This window comes from Anser anser (assembly GCF_964211835.1).
Source record: "Anser anser genome assembly, chromosome: 2".
Lineage (NCBI taxonomy): Eukaryota > Metazoa > Chordata > Aves > Anseriformes > Anatidae > Anser > Anser anser.
In genome coordinates this window covers 55,590,333-55,613,367 of record NC_139721.1, presented here as the reverse complement: position 1 = coordinate 55,613,367, position 23,035 = coordinate 55,590,333, and the positions used below count along the sequence as shown (strand labels likewise).

General features: G+C 40.3%; 1 protein-coding gene across 1 annotated transcript; it reads right to left on the bottom strand.

Annotated features, from left to right (window-relative positions):
* Positions 1–493: 493 nt before the first annotated feature.
* On the bottom strand, positions 494–23,003 carry IMPA2 (inositol monophosphatase 2). Its single transcript, XM_083826696.1, has 8 exons — positions 22,842–23,003; positions 16,602–16,735; positions 11,096–11,200; positions 9,664–9,709; positions 7,213–7,321; positions 3,665–3,773; positions 3,367–3,518; positions 494–2,494 (listed from the first exon to the last, which is right to left on the bottom strand). The coding sequence occupies exons 1-8, from the start codon at positions 22,950–22,952 to the stop codon at positions 2,379–2,381; spliced, it is 882 nt and encodes a 293-aa protein (XP_083682822.1). The 5' UTR covers positions 22,953–23,003; the 3' UTR covers positions 494–2,378.
* Between the last annotated feature and the right edge of the window lie 32 nt (positions 23,004–23,035).

The following is a 23,035-nucleotide window of genomic DNA, read 5'->3' as shown; positions in this document are numbered from 1 at the left end:
GCCCAAATACAACTGCATGCAGGGCACCAAAGAGAGTTTGTGACTGGATTTCTGCACCTCTCCCTTCCCACCACCTTCAGTTTAGCATTTCAGGCAACACCCAGATCTCCCGGCCTGGCCGAGCCCTGTGCCAGGGGGCCTGAAGTGGGTCAGGGCCTCTCTGTGCCGGCAGGCCGAGCCGACAGGAAACCTCACAGGAGAGGGGGCTGCCTCGGATCCTTCCAGCAGCTCCTCTCCCACAGCGAGCAGGGACATGACCAGGACGGGCAGCGGATGCCGTGGTGCTGGGCCTCTGCCACGCTTGATCCCCTGCCAGCCTAAGCTTCCTTACAGAGCTTATAGCACGGGCAGAGGCTCGAGCAAAGCCCCTGCTGGCGAGGGGGCCGCCGAGGCGACGTGCCCCGGGATCAGAGCGGTGCCAGCAAGCTCTGCATCTGCTCGCCTCTCAGCTGCGCTCAGAAAGTAGGGGGAAGGGAGAAGAAGAGACAAGTGAGCCCATTAGTATTTATTATTTGTATTTTTATAGCACCTCAGTGCCTAGTCACGGACCAGAACTGCATCCTATTAGCACTGTGCAAACCCCGAACCGAAGTACTACAGTCCCTGCCCCGAAGGGCTTACAATCTAAGTTTCTGAACAGAGGGATGCAAGGAGATGGAGAGGTAAAAGGGAACGGTGACAAAACGCTGATCACTGTGACAGACGGCATTGCTTTTCTGTTAAGAACTATCAGAGTTCTCAAATGCTTAGTTGAACTTAGGCATTCTTCACCCGGTCAATACTTTGTATTTCTCATGAAAAAAAAAAGCAATAAGAAATCCCACAGAATTCACGTTATGTTCACTGAAAACATTTTGCAAGAAACACATGTAAGGTTATTTTAAAAAATTACAGTTTAGTTTATATGTTCTAAGTAGATGTCTGAACACGTTTACAAAGTCTACACATGCAGTGTAAAATTATATTTTAACAAACTGTTACTTTCTGACTCAATTTAATTTGCACTCTTGAAAAAAAAAGGATACCTTTTAATTCAATTTTTAAGAAAAAAAAAAAGAAGTGACTTCATCTCAACTACTACTGTTCTGGGCACTGTTGTATCTCCTCTGTGCCCAAGATTTTAAAAATAATCTGAACAGAAATGATTAGCTTGGCAGAACTAAAACCAATACTAAATACAAGGACAGAGAACAACTGGGTATTTAGGAAATGTACGTAACTGATTTAACAGGTTTCTCTGATCAAAAAAGTGTGATTACAACTTTATGTGAGAAGGGCATGTGATTCAAAACTATCTTTTTTGCAAGCGTATTCTATGTGCATATTAATAACTTCCCTGTAAGGGGCCCGATCCTACTGCTCTGCTCCAAGTTTCACTAACATCAACACCTCTTTGACGCTGCGCTCTACTCTGCTGGCCTGCTACTCTGTGTCATAGTTAATACTGCAAATAACTCAGTGGAGTTCAATATTCCTGCTTTTACCTGTAATTACTCTGTGGTAGTAAAAGTTCTAACATCTTGTAGAGGCCTGCATGATGGTAGTATGATTTACACCCGTGAAAAGGGATGAAAGGAAAGAAGAATTAGATGGACAGTTTGTAAAGTCATTAAACATTTCCCATGATCAGCTCTGTCGCTAGCCATTTGGATAGCCTCCTCCACTGAAGTCACATAAGTTACGTACACTCTTTACCTGAAAAGAACTTCCGATATTAGCTTTCTTCTATGCATTCTCTAAATTGCTGTAAACATCCAAGACATCCATATAAGTATATGCACACAGAGATACATGTCTGTGTCTGCATGTATATACACGCATATACATGTCTAGGTGTACATATATATTTATACACACAGACATACACATATATATGCATATACATGGATAATATAGCTATGACATAGTTAGAAACAATAATGTCATTTTTATTGCATTTTTAAGTATCATAGAACAAGGGTATTATAGGCACACATCTTAACTACTCATCCTTACTACAGTCCTAAAGCTCATTTACCTGAGATCTGCATCTGTAAAAATAGTTCCATTTTTTAGCTGCATGTTACAAAAGACTAAATATCAGCCCCACAGATATGAAATTACAACTTATTTTGAAACTAGTGCTACAAGTAAAATATGCTATCTTATAAAAAAGATACTGCTGAAAGAGATACATATTAAAAAGGAAACATGATTCTTAGAGGTTTAAAAATCTCCTTATGCCTTCCCATATTGTAATAAATTTATAAAAAATATTTGACACAGAAAATCTCCACAGAAAGCATCCTACTGAAATCATGTACCCTTTAAGCCACCCACCTTGCAAAAGTTACATAGTTCAGGAGGGCAGACTCAGTATTAAAAGTACTTAATTTCCATCAGTTTTCATCATCCCGTCTGTAGTGAATAGTTTGTATTTCCTGAGCTATGAACATAGCCATCTCCCTGGTGCCCGCAGCGATCACTCGGCAGGACATAAGATCCAGAGGTCCCCCTGAGGAAAAGAAGGTTAATAAGAACTGTTTAAGCTGATGTAAAAAGGTAATGTATTCTTAAATATAAACCACACTGTAATTAGATAGGTTCAGAGACACTGAAGCAACTTCATACATAGCTCCTTTTGGGGTGAGAAGGACAACTCCTTCTCATAGCTCCTTTTGGGGTGAGAAGGAGTTCAGGAACTCCTATCTTGAAATCTCTTGCACAAAAATGATTTCAGAAAATTCTAGATACAGGAGCAAAGTATACAACAGAAGCTGTGAATGTTTAGATTTGTTCGGTATCCAACATTAAATGTAATATTTCCTTCTTTTAGTAACAGGAAGAGATAGAACAGAAATCAGTTCAATCGGTATATCCTTCTTAATGCACAATATCTTACAGTATTGACCAGTAAACCATTACTCTGAGATGTGTACCATATAAATGAATAAAATAATAAACCAAAGACTGTGTTGTCCTTTACTCCCTCTGAGCAGTTCCTAGTCATAGATGTTCAGACATGTACCTGAGAGTCCCTCTTTCCTGGGAGGCTGTCTCTGCTGAAATCTGTTTGGTGTCTGAGCATGTCTACCAATTTCCCGGGCTAGTCCTTTACAGTAAATCTGATGCTTTGAAGGAATTACAAAGTTACGGAAATACAGTTTGACTCAGAAGGCCTTTGATGTGATGAAACCCCAAACTGGAATTACATCACTGTGGTATGAATAACCAGACAGTCTAATGGAGAGTGCAGGCGTTTCTGCAGAATATTGCCAGAAATGAGACTGAGCCACAGGAGGAGGACTGTACTGAGGTAACTCGAGGTGCCTTGAAATAGCCATGTGGTCCTCAGAAAGTCAATGACGACAGGAATATTTCACTCACCCGAAGTGTCTATCACAGTGCCACCTGCCTCTCTAATGATGACAGTAGCTGCTGCCAAGTCCCAGCAGTGTAACCCGAACTGATAATACGCATCTGCGGCACCAGATGCCAAATGGCACAGAGCCAGGGTGGAGCTTCCAATTACACGGACCCTAAACATAGCAAGAAGAAATGTAAAGAGGAAAACGCCTCTGATTTCAGCCTATGCATCAGGCTGAAAAACAGCAACAGACTTGTTTTTTTTTTTTTAAATTACTTCTGGTCACAAATGTGAGACATATATTGTAAGATATCTTACCCATGTGCGTGGGCCTTGAGCAATCTCTCAATGTTACCAAGGAACAGTTTCAAAGTTGCAGGGTCACGTTTTGGACCAATTTCTGTTAAAATTAAGGCCTTCGAGATATCTGCAAAGTAGGTAGTTGTTTTCATTAATTCAACAGTTTCCAGATAGCTTCTGGAAATTTGTTCAAAGTAAACACTAATGGACTTTTCACAGAAAAACAATTATCGTGTCCCTTTTTTTATCCCAAAGTCTTTCTAATGATAGGATAAGTGAAAACTTCACATAAAAAAATTAAGCAAGACTAGATTTCTCTTATCAAATGGTCTGATTTAAATACTTTAAAAATAAAAAGGAGAAAAAAAAGAACAGAAATATTAAAACCAAGAATGCATCCTTTAATTCCTGCCGTTTTCATACATTGTTTTATTTAATTGACCTGCCAGCTTTTGGCAAATTCACAAACTTCAGCAACCAATGAAAAATAACACAGTGACATAGGAACTATTAATGATACTAGACTAATCATATTTGAAAACAGAATGGATCTTGAATAGAAAACTTCAATGTAATTTTTAAGCAAATTATAAGTACTTGGGAATACAGGAAGATGAGTAAACAATTCTACTTAAAACACCAGTCATCCAGTAATAGCTCCCTTTTATTATGGCATTTTAAAGACTGAAGACACCTTATGACCGAAAAGCCCTCTTTCTTACCATAAACTAAAACAGTTTTAAAAATAATAATACGTGAATATTGCATTTGTACTGTGATCAGCAAAGACAATTCCAGTTTCCGTCAGATAAGGTTATTAGCTTTGTGTGCAGTCAAAGGAAAGACTCACAGTGACTTGCAAGGTGTTGAAGTAGTCCTCACGTGAGATCTCCGTATTACTAGAATATAACAAGTGTATTCCAATTCAGGTGGAGATGGTTGATCAAATGCCAAGTGTCCCTGCTTCTGCTGTGCCAGTGGAACTTGGACGCATTAAATATATACCAAATCTCAAAGGTTTATCTGTTGATTACTTGCTAACTAGGCTGTGCCCAAATGTCAGGTGTTGCCTTCTACCCTGCATTAAAGGCAAGGCAATCATTCACGTAGGGAACGTCTACCTGGTTATTGCAGCTAATTGCGTAAGTTGGAAGCTCTTAGCAGAAGTAGCAAGGAGGTTTTCAAAAGCAAACGCAGGTGGAGCAAGACATCATTTAATTAAACAGGCTACCAGTGAATTTAGTATTGCGGAGGAACATTATGGATTGAAGCAATGTGGTAAGTGGTTGGTGAACAGCAGGTATGCAATTAGACTGAAAGTTACAGGATATCACAAAGCTGAACTGTAGGAACATATTTAACAATCACTTTTTAAATTACTGCCTTAAAATAGAGCAACACTGATCCAGACACACTGCAGGGTATTTGCTGTTTCAGTCACAAATGGAAACTCTGGATGGTGAAAGCAAGCTGCCTTAGATGTTTTTACATAACATACTCTATTTATAATTACAGAATATTTAATGCAAGCTTCATTGCTAAAATGCACCAGGCATTCAAACTGCACTAGTCATAGCTAGGTCATGACTAAGATGGTTGTTGTGTTGAGTTATTAAGTATATTTCGGATGAATAAATGGATCTCTCCAATTTTAGTCAAAGCTATAGGCAGGTAGAAATTGAATGAAGAGACTAAGACAAGCTAGAGGGAGGTCTCTGCTAGAAGAAGGAGCAGGCTGATCACAAAACCCAATAGAGTTTTGGATGTTCAAGGTACAAGAGAAAATTTGCTTGCTACTCCTCACTCTCATAGAGATTTAACAGGGACAAGGATACATTTATGACAAAAAGACCAGTTCTGTTGACCATAGAAGACTAAGAAAAGAAAATACATTTACAATATTAGCACATGTAAGGACAGACATGAATCTAAGTGTGAGAAGAAAGTAAAACTCAAGGTCAAAGGGAAGATGGAGCCTTCGTTTAAGCGTATCCTGACTGCTTGTACCCCCAAACCAGACCTCTACAAAATTTGTCACTGATGAACAGTTTTTTGCCTGTACTGTAATTTCAAATGATTAAATCTGAACAATGAACGTGTAGTGTAGATCAGTGTTATACAGAGTTACACAACAACCACATTTCCTGGAAACAAAAGGCATGAAGTAACATGACAGCCCAGCACTCCAACACGTCATGCATTGGTGAAGGCTACTTGAATTCCAGCTGTAGATGCAGGGAAAAACACACTCTTTTCCAAGCTCGGTTTCTTTCGCTGAAGCCACAGTCCTTACAGGAAAACAACAACTGTGACCATATACACTTAAAACATCGATAGGAGTGAGACTAAAGAAGGTCCATCTTCACTGATGAAAGCGCCCACCACCAAACGATGTCTCTCAAAACAAAGGAAAATTTCAAAGCATTTGAAAGGGCAGAAGGTTTGCTTCCCTTGCTGTGTTCTAAACACCCACACAGACTGGAAGCCCAGAGAAAGAAGGACAAAAGTGGTATATGCCAAAATAATTCCCTGCTCAACTGGAGACCAGAAATTTTTGACTGCAAAAGCAAGTGAGGCTATTCTGACAGTGGCTCAGACAGCCCAACCAAGAGTACTCCTGATTTTCCTCATAGTCTCTGCCAGAACAGGCTCTTGTGGATTACGGGATATTCAAGTACAGACAAAAAATTTGTGCTTAATCAAGGATTAAAATCTTAGGTGCCACTGACTTTACAATTTGCTCCATCTCTCCAAATGGGCAGACCCTTGCTCACTATTAATTTAGGTGAATAGCCAAACTTCCCCAAATTTTGAGCTCATTAAATATTTCAAGAACATTAAAATCTCTTTTTGTGGTGAAATTTTAACCATCTCCTGTGTATAATGATGTACATTTTTAGCACATGTAGGCTGCTGTCTGTAACTGAATGTTACGTTCTTCTCTGCAATTTCATTGATTAAAAGGAAACTTCTCTACACACATTTGATTATTGTTGATTTATCAGTAAAAGGATTCCATTAAAGTGCTGACTAAGTGCTGCTATCTATTTTTATGTTGAAACATACCTCACACAGGAAAGCAAGCTGTTAAAGAACCCCTCTGAAGCATGCATCCTTTAGTTTACTGTTAACACGTATGCCTACATACAATAATATACCTTATGATATACAAGTTTATTGGAAAAAGAAAGTGAATGACAGTCACCGTAGTACTGTGAATTTGATTCACCATTCCCATTGCATCTTGCTCATAAACAGTGATGCCAGTGTACAGCTGGAATGAAACTGGTGAATCTACTCATTCTTCCTTATTTTAAACAATGGTTCTGAATCAAAATAATTTAGGATTATTTAAATAGTTCAAATTCAGCTGTATATTTTAAAAAGGAAAGGAGGAAAACTGTGATTTTTTCAGAAAAACAACAAACACATAACAACAAAATTATCATGCAGGAGAAATACCTTCCATCAGGATAATGATGTTCATTATCCTAATGATGATTTGCAACAACTCTGAAACAAAATTAACATATTCCTTTTAGAGTTCTAACAAAATCTAGACCAACCTGTCTCTTTTGATACCTGAAGCCTTTTGTCATTACAAAATGCCCCTTGACCTCTTCTACCAGTGTATAATCGTTCTTCAGTGCAGTGGTAAATTACACCAAATTCAAGCTTTAAGATTTTGAAAAGGAAAGAAATGAATGCAACTCAAATTACTCATCATAAATATAAACAACTACTAATGGCAGAAAGATCAGCAATATTTTAATTGGTACATGTAATCAAAGATTATATTGATGCTAATAAACTAGAATAATTTTACTATTACTATGATATTTGAGATATAGGTCATATAAAATTCAGTTTATAAAGAGAAGTTAGTGCAATCTGTTCATGATCTTCTAAACTCTTACTTGCAGCTTCTTTGTGTTCACATTAGAATAGATCAAATGTTAAACTGAATTCAAATTCAATTATATATTTTTATTGAAAATATGCAAGTCCTCTAAGGCCAGATTCTGAATGATTTTTTTTCACTGGTGAGCAGTTACATCTAGAAGTCCCATTAACTTTGGCCGGGCCCTGAAGATATGCAACCCCAAATACACAGATATGTTTAGTCAGGTATTCAAACTCTGAAGTCATGGCACGCTGTTTACTAACAATGGATTCTTTTATATGTGCTACACCTTTCACGAGGCATTTCATTTGCCTGCCTTTTCAACCAAAGTAATAACCTCCAGTCACTTTTTCAGATGTTTCTCTGCAAAGTCGTTTTCTTTAAACATAAAGGTGAGAATCTCATGAAATCACAGGACTCAAAGAGATGGAATTTGAAGAGAAATATCATATATTGTGACCTTCAATGAAGGCTTGAGAATGAGTAATACTGGATTCTCTGTGGGAATATCTCTTTACCGACAAGAAGGTCACAATTTGACCCTTGATTTGAATCCAAGATATTTAATATTTCTATTATTTTAATAGTTTTCATCAAAAGATCTTTAAACACTTTACAAACTTCAATGACCAGCTCCTAAAATCACCCTTAGATAAGTAAAACTACCTAGATTCTATCTAGGAGTAGGCAGATATACAAAAGCTAAGTGACTTGTCCAAGGGCACAGAAGTCAGTAACAAGATCAAGAAAACATCTCAGATGTTCTAGACTCCAAATCTTTTCCTGCTGCCCTCCTCCATTCAACGTGATGTTCATCAGAGATAATTCAAAGGGAAAGGGCTGTCCTTGCTCCTTACCCTAAGGTCCCATGTAAACCAAGTGGTAATATAATTTTTTTTTGAGGAACACTATTAATAGACTCTTTCCCTGAATACATCTGCAGGAATTTCTTCAGTACTGTTCAAGGCTTACATTCAGGCCAGTTCCCCTGTGTGTTCTCCTTTGGCTCCTTTTCAGCCTGCTATTTTTTTTGGTTTTGTTTTTTCCCATCTGTTTATGGAGGGAGTTTTATCATCATTCTTTATTTTTGTTTCAGCTTTGTTTAGTTTACATAACCCCAAGTATGCAGCATCAAAATCATGATGGTGTTCTAGAAAACATAAATATTAGAGAAAACTGTCTGGTAATAATATGTAGTATTCAGAAGGACCTCTGGGAATGAATACACTTCAGAAAAGCATGGAAGTGCTTCTTTGCAGTTTCCATGTTTGAAAAGTCTAACTTGAGAAGTACACAACATTATTCTGTCTAAATCTGTAAGTGCTGCTAGCACATCTGAAAACTATGTTATTATTGCACAGAATTCTTGCTGGCTTCAGTTACAGCGATATATATATATATATATGGCTGTGGACTTAGGCTGAAAGAGGCACATTTCTTGGCAGTTTGAATAGCTATTTCTTCTGTATATATATCAAACTTTAAAATGGCAACATTTGGAGAAAAGCCTTTAGCATGAATGAGTACAGCTAGAAAACTAAAAAAGACAGCATATATGAAGGCTAGGTACTTTTTTTCCCTTGTAATCAAGCTCTCATGAGGGAAATATAGTCATTTTACCGCCTTAAGAAAACCTCAAAGGCAGACTAAGTGAACTAGGCCCATAATTTTGCACTCTTCATAAAAAGCGATTCTGAATTGCCTCATAGCAGCAGTTAGCTTTCACAGATACCGCTAGCAGCAGGAAAGAAGCAATCACCATCAACGTAAGAACACTGAGAGAGATGTTTAAATTTTGAATAGGCAGCACTGTATTTAACTCATTATGGTTTTGTCTTACAAAACCTTGCTTACACAAGTACCCCCTTTTTAGTCACATAAATCCTGTAATATTTATAATAATTTATAGGAATTATCCTGTAATTGCTAGTTTGCATAAGTGAAGTTTTGCAGGACTGGGATTTTAGACTAGTGGAGTATGACCAAATGCATTTAAAAAGCATGGAAAAGCCTGACCAGTGGCTGATTTTTTTTTTTTCTTTTGAAGTTCCCACATGGTTTTGAGACTTCTAACCAAATCTCAAGTACCCATCTTAAAGAACATACTTCATACCTCTTTGTTAACAGCAAATCCAATGCTCACTGCCACTGTTGGAAATCTGTGAAAAAAGAAGAAATAAAGTATTATTGAGGAAAAATCTCTCAGTTTGATACTTAAGCAACTTGCTAAGGCAGCAAAACCCCACATGGAGCTCTGCAACTTCACCTGTGTCAAAAATACTCTTGATATCGTACTATTTATCCTTTGCTAGGTTCTTTAACTGTCAGTTCCACTTAAAGCATAATTTAATATTTGAAAAAATGCAGGAAATAAACTCTTGAAAATATCAGGATTTTTATATTAAATGTGTTATATATTTTAGTAATCTTTTTGCTTTATTGTAATTGAACCACCCAGTGTAAAATCATTAACATTATAACAAGTCATCACTTTTAAGAGCACATTTTGTTCAAGTGAACTGAGAGCATCTGAAATAGCAATTAACTTGCAAGGAGATACCTTGCTGCTGACCTCAACATAAAGAGAAACTAGTTCCTCTACTCTCTCTTTTGCTAACAGTGATGGTCGTGTATTTAATTTGATCCTTTTGAATAAAGTATAATTATTGCTTTTTAAACAATGTAATAAATTTATTTCTTACAAACATGTTTTTAAAAAGTTTGTAAAAGTCCAGAAAATTAAAAAAAAAGAAAAAGAAAATTTCACTTAGTTGAATAAAACTCTAGCACATGACCTCCCCCCAGGCTGAGTTCTATGTAATTGCACCAGAAGTCAGGGAAATGTTTTTTTATTTTCTTGAAATGATAACTGCAGTTCAATTAAACTGCTAACTGTAAGGCAGAATATAATTTAGGTTTTTAAGTAAAAGTGTTATAAACAACCATTAAGTTTACAACTCCTAGCATTCAAATGATGAATTAAAACTTTTTTATTTTTGCAATACTGATCCCTAGATCTCTTTTTTTACAGAGCAATACTTTAGGATTTTAAGACCAGTACCTACATACAGCTTAGTTTTCAGTTATACTCTACATGTATGCAATGGTTGTACTTCTCAGGAAAAATGAAGCACTTGTATTTGAAAGGGAGAAAACACCACTATGAAAAGGAATGTGTAGCAACCACACAAGGAGTTAGGCCAAATGTCATCATAGTACAGCCTTGTTTCTTCAGTTCAGCTCAAGTCTCTACATGTTAATGTGTGGTATATATAAATGAGCTGTGAGTCAAGAGCTTCTGGGTCATTAAGCAATCAGCGAAAACTTTAGCTTACCTTTAGATAACAGTACAGAGCTCTCCCCAGCACAAACACACACTCCCTCAGATATACTATGTGAGGCATAAAGCAACAGTGGGATGACTCCTACTTACGTGTCGCAGGAACAAATTTACCACAGTAACTTTAACCTTTGAGCAGAAGGCAGGATTTGTGAGAAGCTAAATTTTGCTATTTTATGCATTTCCAATTCCCCCATCCACTCACCTATGTACAAAATTGCAGGTTCCATCAACAGGGTCAATAATCCAGGTAGGACTGTCAGTGAGGACACATTTTGAACCAGCAGCAGTGGATTCTTCTGCAATAAACCTGTATTTAATGTGGAATAAAAACATGTCTCAGAACACTGGCTGAAATATACACTCATTAAGTATAACTCCACCTTTCTGTCTTTTGAAGAGATTATTTTTTATATAAATATACATTTCATATATATGTATATATATATATGAGTACGCACGTATTTCTTTTTTCACTGGGGAATGGGGAACTTTTACAGAAACTTCAAAGGAGAGTTCTCAAATTCATAGCATACTATTTCAATGGTAAAAAAGAACTCTATTCATGTTCATTTTCCTAATGTGAAACCATTAAGAAATTCATGAAAATGAATGCAGAAATGGATGTGAACTGGCAGCTTTGGAACTCTAAAGGAGGTTTTTCTGTAGAATTTAATTTTATGGGTTAGGGCTGTTGGTTGCACTAAGTAATATAAACTGCAAAATGTAGCTGCTTCTTTTTGCAATCAGATTCAGTCAGCAGGAAGTAACGAACTCTTAGAGAATCCACAATCTCACTCCTACTAGAATTTTTTTTTACAGTAGGCAGAGTCAGGAAAATAAAAAGTTTGAACACTTGAACTCTCTTCTTCCCATGACCCAGAGAAAATATTTTTTTATTATTATTTTTTGGTTGCACAAAGCACACACTGAAATCTGAGCTTGTCTTCTGTTCTATCCCGATTTCTTTCATAGATATGTTTTTTGTTGTTGTTGTTGTTGTTTTTTTCCCCTGGGAAATCTACATCCAGTTCTGGAGCATTTCCTGCTGACCTTAGTCATCCATGCTCTCCCATAAACTGCTCAGGGTCTGTTTCTCTAAGAGCTGTGCAGGTGCTACTCTCACAGATTTGAATATGGTCCTGTATATACAGAATGTGTAGAATCAGACTGCTGGTACTTAATCCCACTTTTGGTTTCACATTTAAACAACTGGTATTGGTTTTCAGAGCATCTACAAATGCCCGAGGACAAAAAGGCTTCCCCTAAAGACATAAAGAGAGAGGAAAAAAAAAAGGATAAAATAGAAAAAAAAATCTTTTGCAGAAATAGTTGTTTCCCTAAGACTCGAGTAGCAGCAATTTGCTTTTGTGCCTTCAACATGTGCTGCCTGATGCCACATAATACTGCAAATATGAGCTTAAAACGTCCTGCAGACAGCACAGGAGGAGTCATCTTGAATTTCCCAAATGCTGTTTTGCCTTTCCCTCAGTAGCAAGGGGCTATTTTGATGGCATTGCGGGGCCCCAGTTGATAGGAGAAGGGAAGTAGCAAGTGCTTGTTACTATTTTAATCTCCTTTAAAGAGAACAGCTGAAGGACACTTAAAAGTGTTAGTGTGCAACCAGGAAACCAGAAAAACCTTGAACAAGTGCTTGAAGTTCTCAGTCAAACGCAACACATTGCAGATTCCTCACTTTATGTATTCCATTATTTTGCCTTGTTAGTGCTGAACCATTTGACTTTTCCTTCCAAAAATCTTGTAATTAGCACCTAAACCCAAGCATAAACCCTTCAGCTGCACTGCTGGCTGCAGGTGAAACTGATCTTCCTGCAGACAGAGCACCTGACAGCTGGCCTCAGATTTCCCATCCCGACCCCCAGATTTTGCCTGTTTTCCACCTTCTGACAGCCCCACCAGCCAGAGACTGAATTGTAGCTGTTGTCTTGCCAATCAAGAAGGTGAAATGAGAATCCCCTTAAAACAAGAGTATTTCTGTGTAAGGTGTTTTACCCTCACGTATCACGAACCTGTCCCTTTCCTTTTCCTTACTGCAATGTTGCAGTCCTCAAGTACAAAAGCTCTAACACGAAGATGGGGTACAGCAGTGCCCTTGATGTCCAAGGTCAAATTTCCAAAACAGGTGTAGGGCAATTTAGGTGCACATTTTATGAAATTTTGCTAGCAGGTTAAATTAAGCCCATAGCTGCTATGCAATACCAGGTACCGTGATCGTTCCTAAAGGCCAACATCTGATGTATCGCTCCATGGCTCTGTGTCCGGTAAAAACATGCACGTAGAGCAAAACACTCAGGCTGAAGCCTTGAACACCAGATATTAGGAACAGTTTAAGAAGTGTGTGTGTGTTGGGGGTGGGGGATAACCATGTCATTGCAGTAGTTAATTTAGTATGCCAGCCTTTCAGCTCTCCTCAAATCTGGATTAAAGTTTTCTCCCACTGAAAATGAGTCTGGTAATTTTAGCCTAGCCTGAGTAGACATCTGTTCGCGCCACAAAGCCACTCTGAAATTCATTGCTGGGACAGCAGGGAAGCTGTAGCATAGCCTAAACTGCAGAAAGAGCGATATCCAGTGGTGCACAGCACGTTCAAACCAGGGCTACCCCTCAGCTATCCCATTAAGGGGGTCTGAGGGCAAAATCCAGGCAGACGGGGTTAGATATCATGGCTGAGTCCTGCTTGTAATGGCTCCAGGATTAAGGCCACAATTAACACCAAAGATGACAACTTGTGTAACAATAACACAGGCAAATGACACAATAGCCTTTTACAGCCAGTAGTCCATGATACTCTGGCTGTGCCTATCTGTGCTTCAAAGATCATCCAGAAAAAATACCCTTTTGGAAAGACTCATTTGGAGTACATCAGAGTGCCAGAGAGAAAGAGCAAAGATGAAAACTCGAGTGAAGCATGAATAAGGATGTTACACATCACTTGGCCAAGCAGAGACAAGACAGAAGCAAGGGACAGAATCACAATTTAAACAGGTTTTCCAAATATTTCTCTTTACTTCTGAGCACATTTCCAGTATCTCAAGACACACCACTGCCACAGCACAAATGGCATAGGTACCAGAGAGATCTCTTCTAGTTTCTCTGACTCCCAAGACACATTTCTAAAGTGTGGTGCAGTCGACATGTTGGAGGGCAGGGATGCCATCCAGAAGGACCTGGACAGGCTTGAGAGGTGGGCCTGTGCGAACCTCATGAACTTCAATAAGGCCAAGGGCAAGGTCCTGCACCTGGGTTGGGGCAATCCCAAGCACAAACAGAGGCTGGGTGGAGAATGGATTGAGAGCAGCCCTGAGGAGAAGGACCTGGGGGTGTTGGTGGGTGAGAAGCTCAACATGGGCCAGCAATGTGTGCTTGCAGCCCAGGAAGCCAACCTTATCCTGGGCTGCATTACAATGAATGTGGCCAGCAGGGCGAGGGAGGTGATTCTCTCCCTCTACTCTGCTCTTCCGAGACCCCACTTGGAGTGCTGCATTCAGCTCTGGGGCCCCCAGCACAAGAAGGACATGGATGTATCAGAACAAGGCCAGAGAAATGCCATGAAGAGGGCTGGAGCACCTCTCCCATGAAGACTGGCTGAGGGAGTTGGGGTTGTTCAGCCTGGAGAAGAGAAGGCTCCAGGCAGGCCTTATAGCTGCCTTCCAGTACCTAAAGGGGGCCTACAGGAAAGCTGGGGAGGAACTCTGTCAGGGAGTGGAGTGACAGGACAAGGAGTAATTTAGGCTTTAAACTAAAAGAGGATAGGTTTAGATTGGATATGAAGAAGAAATTCTTTACTATGAGGCACTGAAACAGGTTGCCCAGAGAAGCTGTGGATGCCCCATCCCTGGAGGTGCTCAAGGCCAGGCTGGATGGGGCTTTGGGCAACCTGCTCTGGTGGGAGGTGTCCCTGCCCATGGCAGGGGGGCTGGAATTAGATGGCTTTAAGGTCCCTTACAACCAAACTTTTCTGTGACTCTATGATAATTTAAGAGAAAGAGAAATAACAGAAACCTTCACTGATGCTTTTAACAACTAGATTAGGGAAAAGACTGAACACAATTTAAATGATCTTCTGATGTTTTCATTGTACTTAAACCTTGATTCCTACTGTGGATTCCTCATTGCAAGTGTCTAAATTTAGTCTTTTAAATCCAGTTTTAATCTACCGTTTAATCTAAATGCATTCACTGTCTGAACAAATTCTGACCAAAATAAACAACCACTATCTGCAAAAAAAAATTGTTTTGAAGAAATTCATTTATTTGCTTATGGAGGCATAAGTTAACTGTAAAGAGTTAATAAAAGTCAGAGATTTTTCCATTTCTACTTCTATGTTGACCTTACAACTTTTGTTTCCATTTTGAGTAACTTGAGTGCTTCTGATGATTCCCATTTTATGTGAAATGTATATGTTTTATGTTCTCTGCCAGACTGTTCAAGTAAAAAAGAAACAACACACAGTGGAGATGAGAAAAGAGCACAACCAGCAATAGTAGACGGAATATTACACAAATAATAGGCTTGTAAACCCTGGCAGTCTCTTGAGAATTGCAGCCAAGAACCGCACATTGTGCTGTACAGTACTGCTTCAATATGTGATCACATACAACACGTATTTACAAAGCTATATTTAGTATGTAATGTTCTTTTAACACACTCATTTTTTTCTTTGTTATTTTCTTTACAAGAGCATAACTGACAAGCAGATTAGTAGCTGAGCCCTCCAGATTCTCATCTTTGTTGATTTCTGCGCTGTGCTAGAGTGCAAGGCCCTTTTCCATTAGAGACGTGCACAGTTAGAAGGAAGTTATACAGTATTTAAGTGATACACAGGCTCTGCAGCAAGACGAATTTATCCTTGTGTACTGAATTCAGCTGTGGAAATCAACTGTGGAGTCTCTGCATCAAAACAAATCTGGCCAACTAATACAAAATCTCTCTCTAATCTGTGTACATACTAGGAGGAGTTATTTTCAAATTGACCTTAATAATTCAAGAGGAGTCAACAATCTGATTATTTTCAAAACCTTGGGTTGAAACCCCATAAAATATTTTATACCTTATTTATTTAAATGCGTTGAGTGATGATGATAAACAACCCTGCTTATCACCAGTTTTAGGATTCTACACAACACAAGGTAAATGTGCTTAAATATGATGGTTGTCCTGATCTGGCAAACACTTATCTACGATGGCAAAAGAAAGTGATAGAAAGGTCTGCAGGATGGGATCTTTGCTATTATTAATTACAGCTATATTTTAATGGGTGTCTTTCGTGTAACTCTTTGAAAACAGAGAACAGATTCCAAAAATCATGGAGATTCATATGAAACCTTCATACACGATATCCTCACAGGGGAAACACCAATATTAAATACATTTCAAGAAGTTAAGAAACAAAGAATTAACATGCACAGGTCATGATAGAAATATTAGAAAATATAAAGTAATCAGTATAGGGCAGTGGTAGTTCTTTAAAATGGAGTCCTACAAACGTGTCCAACAGCAATAATATATGTAATATATGAGAGATACATAAAACTGAAAGAAGCTACTACTGAATTAAGAAAAAAATAATGTTTACCAATGATAATCTGACTTCCAGGAATAGATTTTTAAATTCCCTTCAAAAGCCAGTCAAATATAAAGCTCTTATAGGACAAAATGGTCATTCATAGTTTCTTTCTATAGACACTCACCTGTGGGAGGGAAATTTCTCTTTCAAAACAGAAATAATTAAATTTTCCACAAAATGATCAGTCTCAGTCACGAGGTCTGCTGCAGATGTCTTTGTAGACACTTGTTTTTCCTCTGTTAGAGCTTTCCTAATAATCTGAAAGAGAATTTCACAAATCAGATTTGGTTTCCGTTCACCCTGTGGACATTAAAATACTATATTTACTAACAAAATGGTAGCTAATCCTGAAAAACAGTAGGTCTAATTCTACCAGAACCTATTCTAGCTCTTCTGAGTAAAAATCTTTCTAAGATAATGAGTACTCTTTGGGAACACAACATTTTGAATCACTCTGCAGGAACCTCTCTTGACAGTTCAGAAAGGGATTAAGAACGGGACGCAGCTGATGGAATAGAAGTAGGATAGTGATTTAGGAAATTAAAGAAAATACGTGTAAGATAAGAAAGAAACTGGAGGCCCATAATTTTTCACAGAAAACCTTTTTTCCATTTTAAAAAATTATTTACAGGACCAATACCCCCACTGCTCCTTTACTTCAAAAAAACATGCAATAAAGCAAACCTCATTGGTTTCTTTTTGCCAACAAAGACACAATATTTATTTCTTCTTGTGTATATGGGTGTTAGGAACTTCAAGTGCGGACCACCCACTAGTCTCAAAGAATTGCTTTATGTTTAACAAAAACAAAGATTTAGGCTTTTCCCCAGATATGGAGCCAGTGATCTAACTCTGGATTCTCTTTTGGAAAAGTCTCCACATCCTTTTAAAGGGTTTTACTGATATAAATTTGGAACTAAACCACATCAACTGCAAATGCACTCATGGGAACACAGTTGATAAAAGCTTTTCCCCAATTTTACCATTTTTTCCCACCCCTTCATTAAAAAAATGGGGGGGAGGGGGGAGCAGGATGGTAATGCTCAGCTTGAAAAAGGAGCTGCCTAATTTTTTAACCAGTGATCATTATGAATTATTTGAAATTAGGAAAACCAAAACAAAGATTAGACTTATTTCTGTAGAATTATATTAAATTAAAAACAACACCAAGGAGACTAATATTCTGAGTCCCTTCTAAAACATAAATTTTAATTGCTTAGTTAAATTTCAACGGATCAGAGCATTTTAAATTTACCTACAGAGAAATGTTTTAAGACCAAACCAAACAGTTCTGCTGTATTATGCATGGGAAAAGGAACTGGGAACTCCCTAATTTCAGTCTCAACTCTTGGTTTTTGTAGTCTAAAATGCTACATTTGAAGGGTTTTCAGATTGTTCTGACACGTAATCGACTTTGTTGGCTGTTGCCTTAGCATTAGTATCTGGACTAATGTTTCTGCTTCACGAGCTGCAAAGCATTAGTTCTGCCTCTTTACTGAGCTGCTGAGGCCAGATTAAAACATTTCAGTTTGAACTTTAGCAAAAGTTCATTATTGTATACCAAAACATTCACTTAATCGTTTTCATTCCCCCAGTGCCCTGCTATGGTTTTCTCGACGCTTTAACCACACCGCCGTCATAAAAGCGCCGCTCTAGGAAGGCCCTCAGGCTGCTCTGCAGTCCAAAGCACAATCCAAAACACTGCAACCATCTCAGCCGCGTTGTGTAACCTATTCTACAGCACCTGCTATGCTCATGCCTTGTATTTTCATCACTCTTTACTTCTGTCCTGCCTACATAACGCGTTCGATGTGTTGTGTCACGTAGACAGAAAGCTGAGGAATACCACGTCGCATTTCTTGCCCTGCACTCTCCTTTCAGCAGAGAGGGTCTGAGTTTCTCTTTAGCAGTGCCGTGCGCCTGACTCCTATTCAGTTTTAACACCCAGTGGACGGAAGAGATTTGTGCAGCCGTGTAAATCAGTACACGCTACCATTCATTCGGCAGGGGACTGCGGTCACACCTGGCTCATGATGCAGAAAGAAGAGCAGCTGTGAAGGCTCTTGTGGGGCTGTGCTGCAATCACCTGTTTCTGTTGTGTGCTCCAGCACTTGAGCTTTCCTTTTTAAAGGCAATACTTTGCACGACATTTTTAAACTTGATTCCTGTCCTCCGAAGTGCTCACTTGGATCTGCTTGTGGGTTTTAGATGTGGCATACACGTTAAAACACTCAACGTTACCAGGTCCCAAACTGGATTTTTGCAGGATCCTACTTGATGTGTTCTGCCTGCTTGACAGCTATCAAAAATACCCTGATTTCCCAGATTGTTGTGTGCTACCGTTATTGTAACCAGACTTACAATGTGCCTACACCACTTACTTTCAAAAAGAAGCTGTGCTGGGGTCACCAGCAGTGAATGGGCGCCACACGTGCGTTAGCTCACCCAGTGAACCAGGAGATGCTGTGGGGTGGACGGGTCCCTGCCACCTCACGGCCTCCTAAAACGTGTCTGACAAAGGAATTCATGTGGGTTTGTACTGACCCGTATGGGCATGCAATCCAAGTCAGAGCCCAACACGCAAAGACCTGCAAAGACCACGTGTATTCCCTGCATCATCGATGAAGCGGCTTTTATTCTTCCCAAATTTATCACACAGCTCAGAGCGGTCCTTGACTCTGCTTACACTGAATAACCCCCAGAAGTCCTCTGCCTCCCAGGAGTATCAGAGCCTGGTGCTTCTCAGGGGACAGAACAGGCAGAGCACGGCGAGAGCATCACCCAGCTCCTCTCCGTGTTGAAGCCCTACAACAAGGTCTGTAGATACCTACCACAACTGCCTGCTCTTCTCAGCTGGGCATGGAGCTACACAGAGCTCCTGTGTTAGGGAACAGTCCTTGCAGAAAGTAAGTGGAAGACAAAAGGGACTATGGGTTGATAAAATAAAAACGGCTGATGGTTCCTTGTCACCATTGTACAATGTACAAAGAAATTGACAACTAAGACGCTGTACTTGGGTTGTAAGTGTATTTTACCAGGCTTTATCACTGTATCATAGGTTGTTCCTAGATTATGATGACTTTACAATTTCTAAGCAGCTGACTTTTGACAGTGTGTTTATTTAGAGCAGTGTTGTTTAACACTTCTAGCCCATGCTGCCCCTCCACTAGATCAGGGCACATCTGGGGGTTCGTACAATGCAAGAACATCACAAGAACTGTACACCAGTACATTCACGAAGACCACAACTGCAAGAAACGGACTGCCCCTGCTGCCTTGTTCATTTGCCACGGAGCAGAGGAAATGGAGCTGCAGGGGCTCGGTGCAGTCACGATCCCGGTCTCTTCCTTTCCTTACACCTTTGTGAAATGAAGACATGCAAAGGAAAATGGAGAGGAAAGAGGGCCCAGATGCTTCCTCCCCCAACACCTGCCAGGAGAGCCACCTGCAGTGACGTGCTCGCTGTTTCATTTCACCATACCGCTTGCACTTACCACACTCTTCTGGGAGCCCCAAGGTGGAATTACATGCTTGCAACGTTGTCCTGGAATATTTGCTTACTGGTAAAACCAAACATCTAGATGAAAAGCATAACTATCTGCACATAATTTAGGAAATACCAATCTGCTTTGCTAAAAATAAATAAATAAAATGAAATAAAAACTATGTTCCATAGAAAATAGCCTAAAATGTCCCCTGGGAGCTAACACTGGGAAGAAATCTTGACTTTGAAGAATATAAATTGAAATTATTTTTATTTGCCAGTGGATTTTTTTAAATGTGGGATTCTGCTAGGTCTCTCATGCCTCATGAAATTATTTTCTAACCCCTTCAAAAAAGAAACAAAGTATGTGTGGACTTCAGCAGGCTAGCTTCTAGTCTCAGTTTTTTACCCTTGTTTTCACCTTGACGCAAATTTACTTATTTTTGGGAAATTTTTCCAACTGTAATTGCAGAGAACTGTGTAAATATTACCCAGTGCTCCGTAACATCAAAGGTACAGTGACTAGTTGTACTTGCTTTTCTTTAGGAAAAAGACATATTAAGCCAATGGGTGTATTCCCATGAACATAGGGCGAAGAGTTTACTCAAAAATAAAAAGCAGAAGAGACATCTGAAAAAGTCTGGTTATAAGTGGCCTTACAGACTGGATTAGGCATAATTTTGATATGGGCCAATTACAGAGGTTACATACAAAAAACCCATACATGTTAAACAAAAGACTGTGATATTTTGTAAGAATAATGGAACTACATAGTAGCATAGGCAGGAGAGGCAAAGACTTTAATCTGGGAATGGAAGTTACTCCAGCAACACCACTTTTGATGCACATTCAAAGAATCGTTTTTTTATTGGCCTTTTAATTCTAGAAGAAACAATTCTAGAGCATGATGGAAAGATGATATATTTTACTTATATTCATGAAACATGATGCAACATGGGGAGACCACAGAACCATACTGCTAGTTGACTTCTGGAAACCCAAAATCTTGCTTTGCATGCCTTTCTTCAGGCTGGCCTCTGCGACAAGACTCTCTTAGGCACTTTCTAATGATTCCACGGCTTCCTAACCCGCCATGGATGGGAGAAATGGAGGGCCTTAAAAGAAAGGCTGAAATGGGAAAAATTCCTGCAGGGATGGAGACAGCACTCAGATCTGATGAAAAAAAAAAAAAGTGCAAACAGATCTGTGGGGGCAGAGGTGAAGGTGGAGGGGTCTGAGAGATGGGAGAAAAGGCAGAAGAAAATGAAGGATAATTTGTCCAGTGGAAGTGACTGGTTTTGATGACCAAAACAAAACTCAATTTTATTGATTTTCAACAAAAGTAAATCTAGCCCCATCAAATCTATGTTACATGGCACTTTGTGTCCTTACCTCTAGCTTCTTTTCAGAGTAGTAGGAAGTGGACTGACACTTTAATGACATATATTGCCCTACCTGTACCTTTTGTTCCACAAGGACTTCTGACAGTTTTTGTAACAAAAAAACATTCTTTAATATTACAAAAACATTCCTTAATGTTACTATCCAATTCTCAAATCCTACTTAAACAGCATCCTTGGCTGGTTTAAATTTGGCCTGCCAAGAATCGGTCATTTCCTGCCAGTTGCAAGGTAGCAATGGCAAATGGCAAACTGATGTAAATTGAAAAGGTGCAAATATCAGTCCTCTGGAATGTTTATTTCTTCCAGGAAAACATGCTCAACTACAGTCTTCTGGGTGACTAAAATGGTTGGAGATGGTTAAGGCTATCCTCAAAGCTTGATATTTTGAGAAATTAGGTGTGGAAGCTTGAGTCATGAGAGGCCTCCTTGTGAAATGGCTGGCAGAACGAGCGTGCTGGAGAACCTCCCGTTTGGAGATTCTATGAGAGCATGACCTGTCATTCCAATTTGGATTATCCACTTACTCCTTGTATCACTACAACAAGTCCCCTCTCCTCTGGCATTCTGCTAATCTTTGCGTACGCGCATGTGCGTCCATGAAGGGGGAAACAGGTTTAACGATACACACTAAGGAAGAACTAAAGGTCACAGCCTGCGGGTACAAAGTGTTTTATAGTGGAATGGAAGCAGAAGAGCAATGCATGTTGCGGAGACCTGTGTTTTACCCAGTTTCTCATCTGCTGATCCCACTTCTTGGCTCTGTGAGAGCCGGTGGAAGTTCTGCTGTTGCACACCATGGGGCCAGGAGCTGACTAACCTGCTGCGTCGAAACACGGATCTCAGTGTACACCTCTGGAGAGGTACTGCTGAATTATCCCTGTCAGTGAATTTCGGCCGCCCTGAAGACACTGGCATAACCAGACGATGAAACCTCCCTGGCACAACTATTTTTTCTCCACACAAACGCTGGCATTGTCACGCGTAAACACACAACGCTCTAAACCATTACAAGACTAGGTGCTTGGTGGATGACTGAAAAAGTTACGTGAAAAGCATCCACGCTGACAATATTGTTTGGTACTATCCAAGCCCTCCGAGCCACAACCCAAACCCGCAATGCCCGGAGGCGCCTCCCGGTCCTTCGGCCGGCTGCAGCCCCCGGGCTCTGCGACCACCGCCGGGACCCCTCCTCACCGCCGGGGGGCCAGGCGAGGAGCTGCTGCCGGCTCTGACAGCCCCGCCGAGCCGAGCCGAGCCCCGCCACCAGCCCAGCGCCCACACCCGGCCTCCCCCCCCCCCACACTCCACCTCTTCATTTTGTAATTTCTACCCCCAAAACGCACCTCCCCAGCCGCCTGCGGGCGGGATGCTCCAGCCGCGGGGCGAGCCCTCCCCGCTGCCCACCCCCGTCCCGCCGAGCCCGCAGGCGGGCGGCGGCCCCCCGGGGCTGCGGGGGGCTGCGAGGGGCGGCTCTCACCTGCCCGGCGCGGAGCGCCAGCTGCACCGCCACCTCCAGGCACTCCTTCCAGGGGTCCCCGCCGCCTCCCGCAGCCCCTTCCTCCTCCTCCTCCTCCCCGCACGGCTTCATAGCGGCGGCGCCGGCTCCGCTGCCCGGGGCAGGGCCGGGGCGCGGGGGCCGGCTCCCCGGCGAGGAGCGGCGCGGAGGAGGAG

Coding starts and splice junctions, on each gene's coding strand:
- IMPA2 (XM_083826696.1), bottom strand. CDS start 22,952: ATGAAGCCGTGCGGGGAGGAGGAGGAGGAGGAAGGGGCTGCGGGAGGC. Junction 7,322..9,663: donor GATTTGCTGTTAACAAAGAG/GTATGAAGTATG, acceptor AAAATCTTAAAG/CTTGAATTTGGTGTAATTTA. Junction 3,519..3,664: donor CTCAAGGCCCACGCACATGG/GTAAGATATCTT, acceptor TGCTATGTTTAG/GGTCCGTGTAATTGGAAGCT.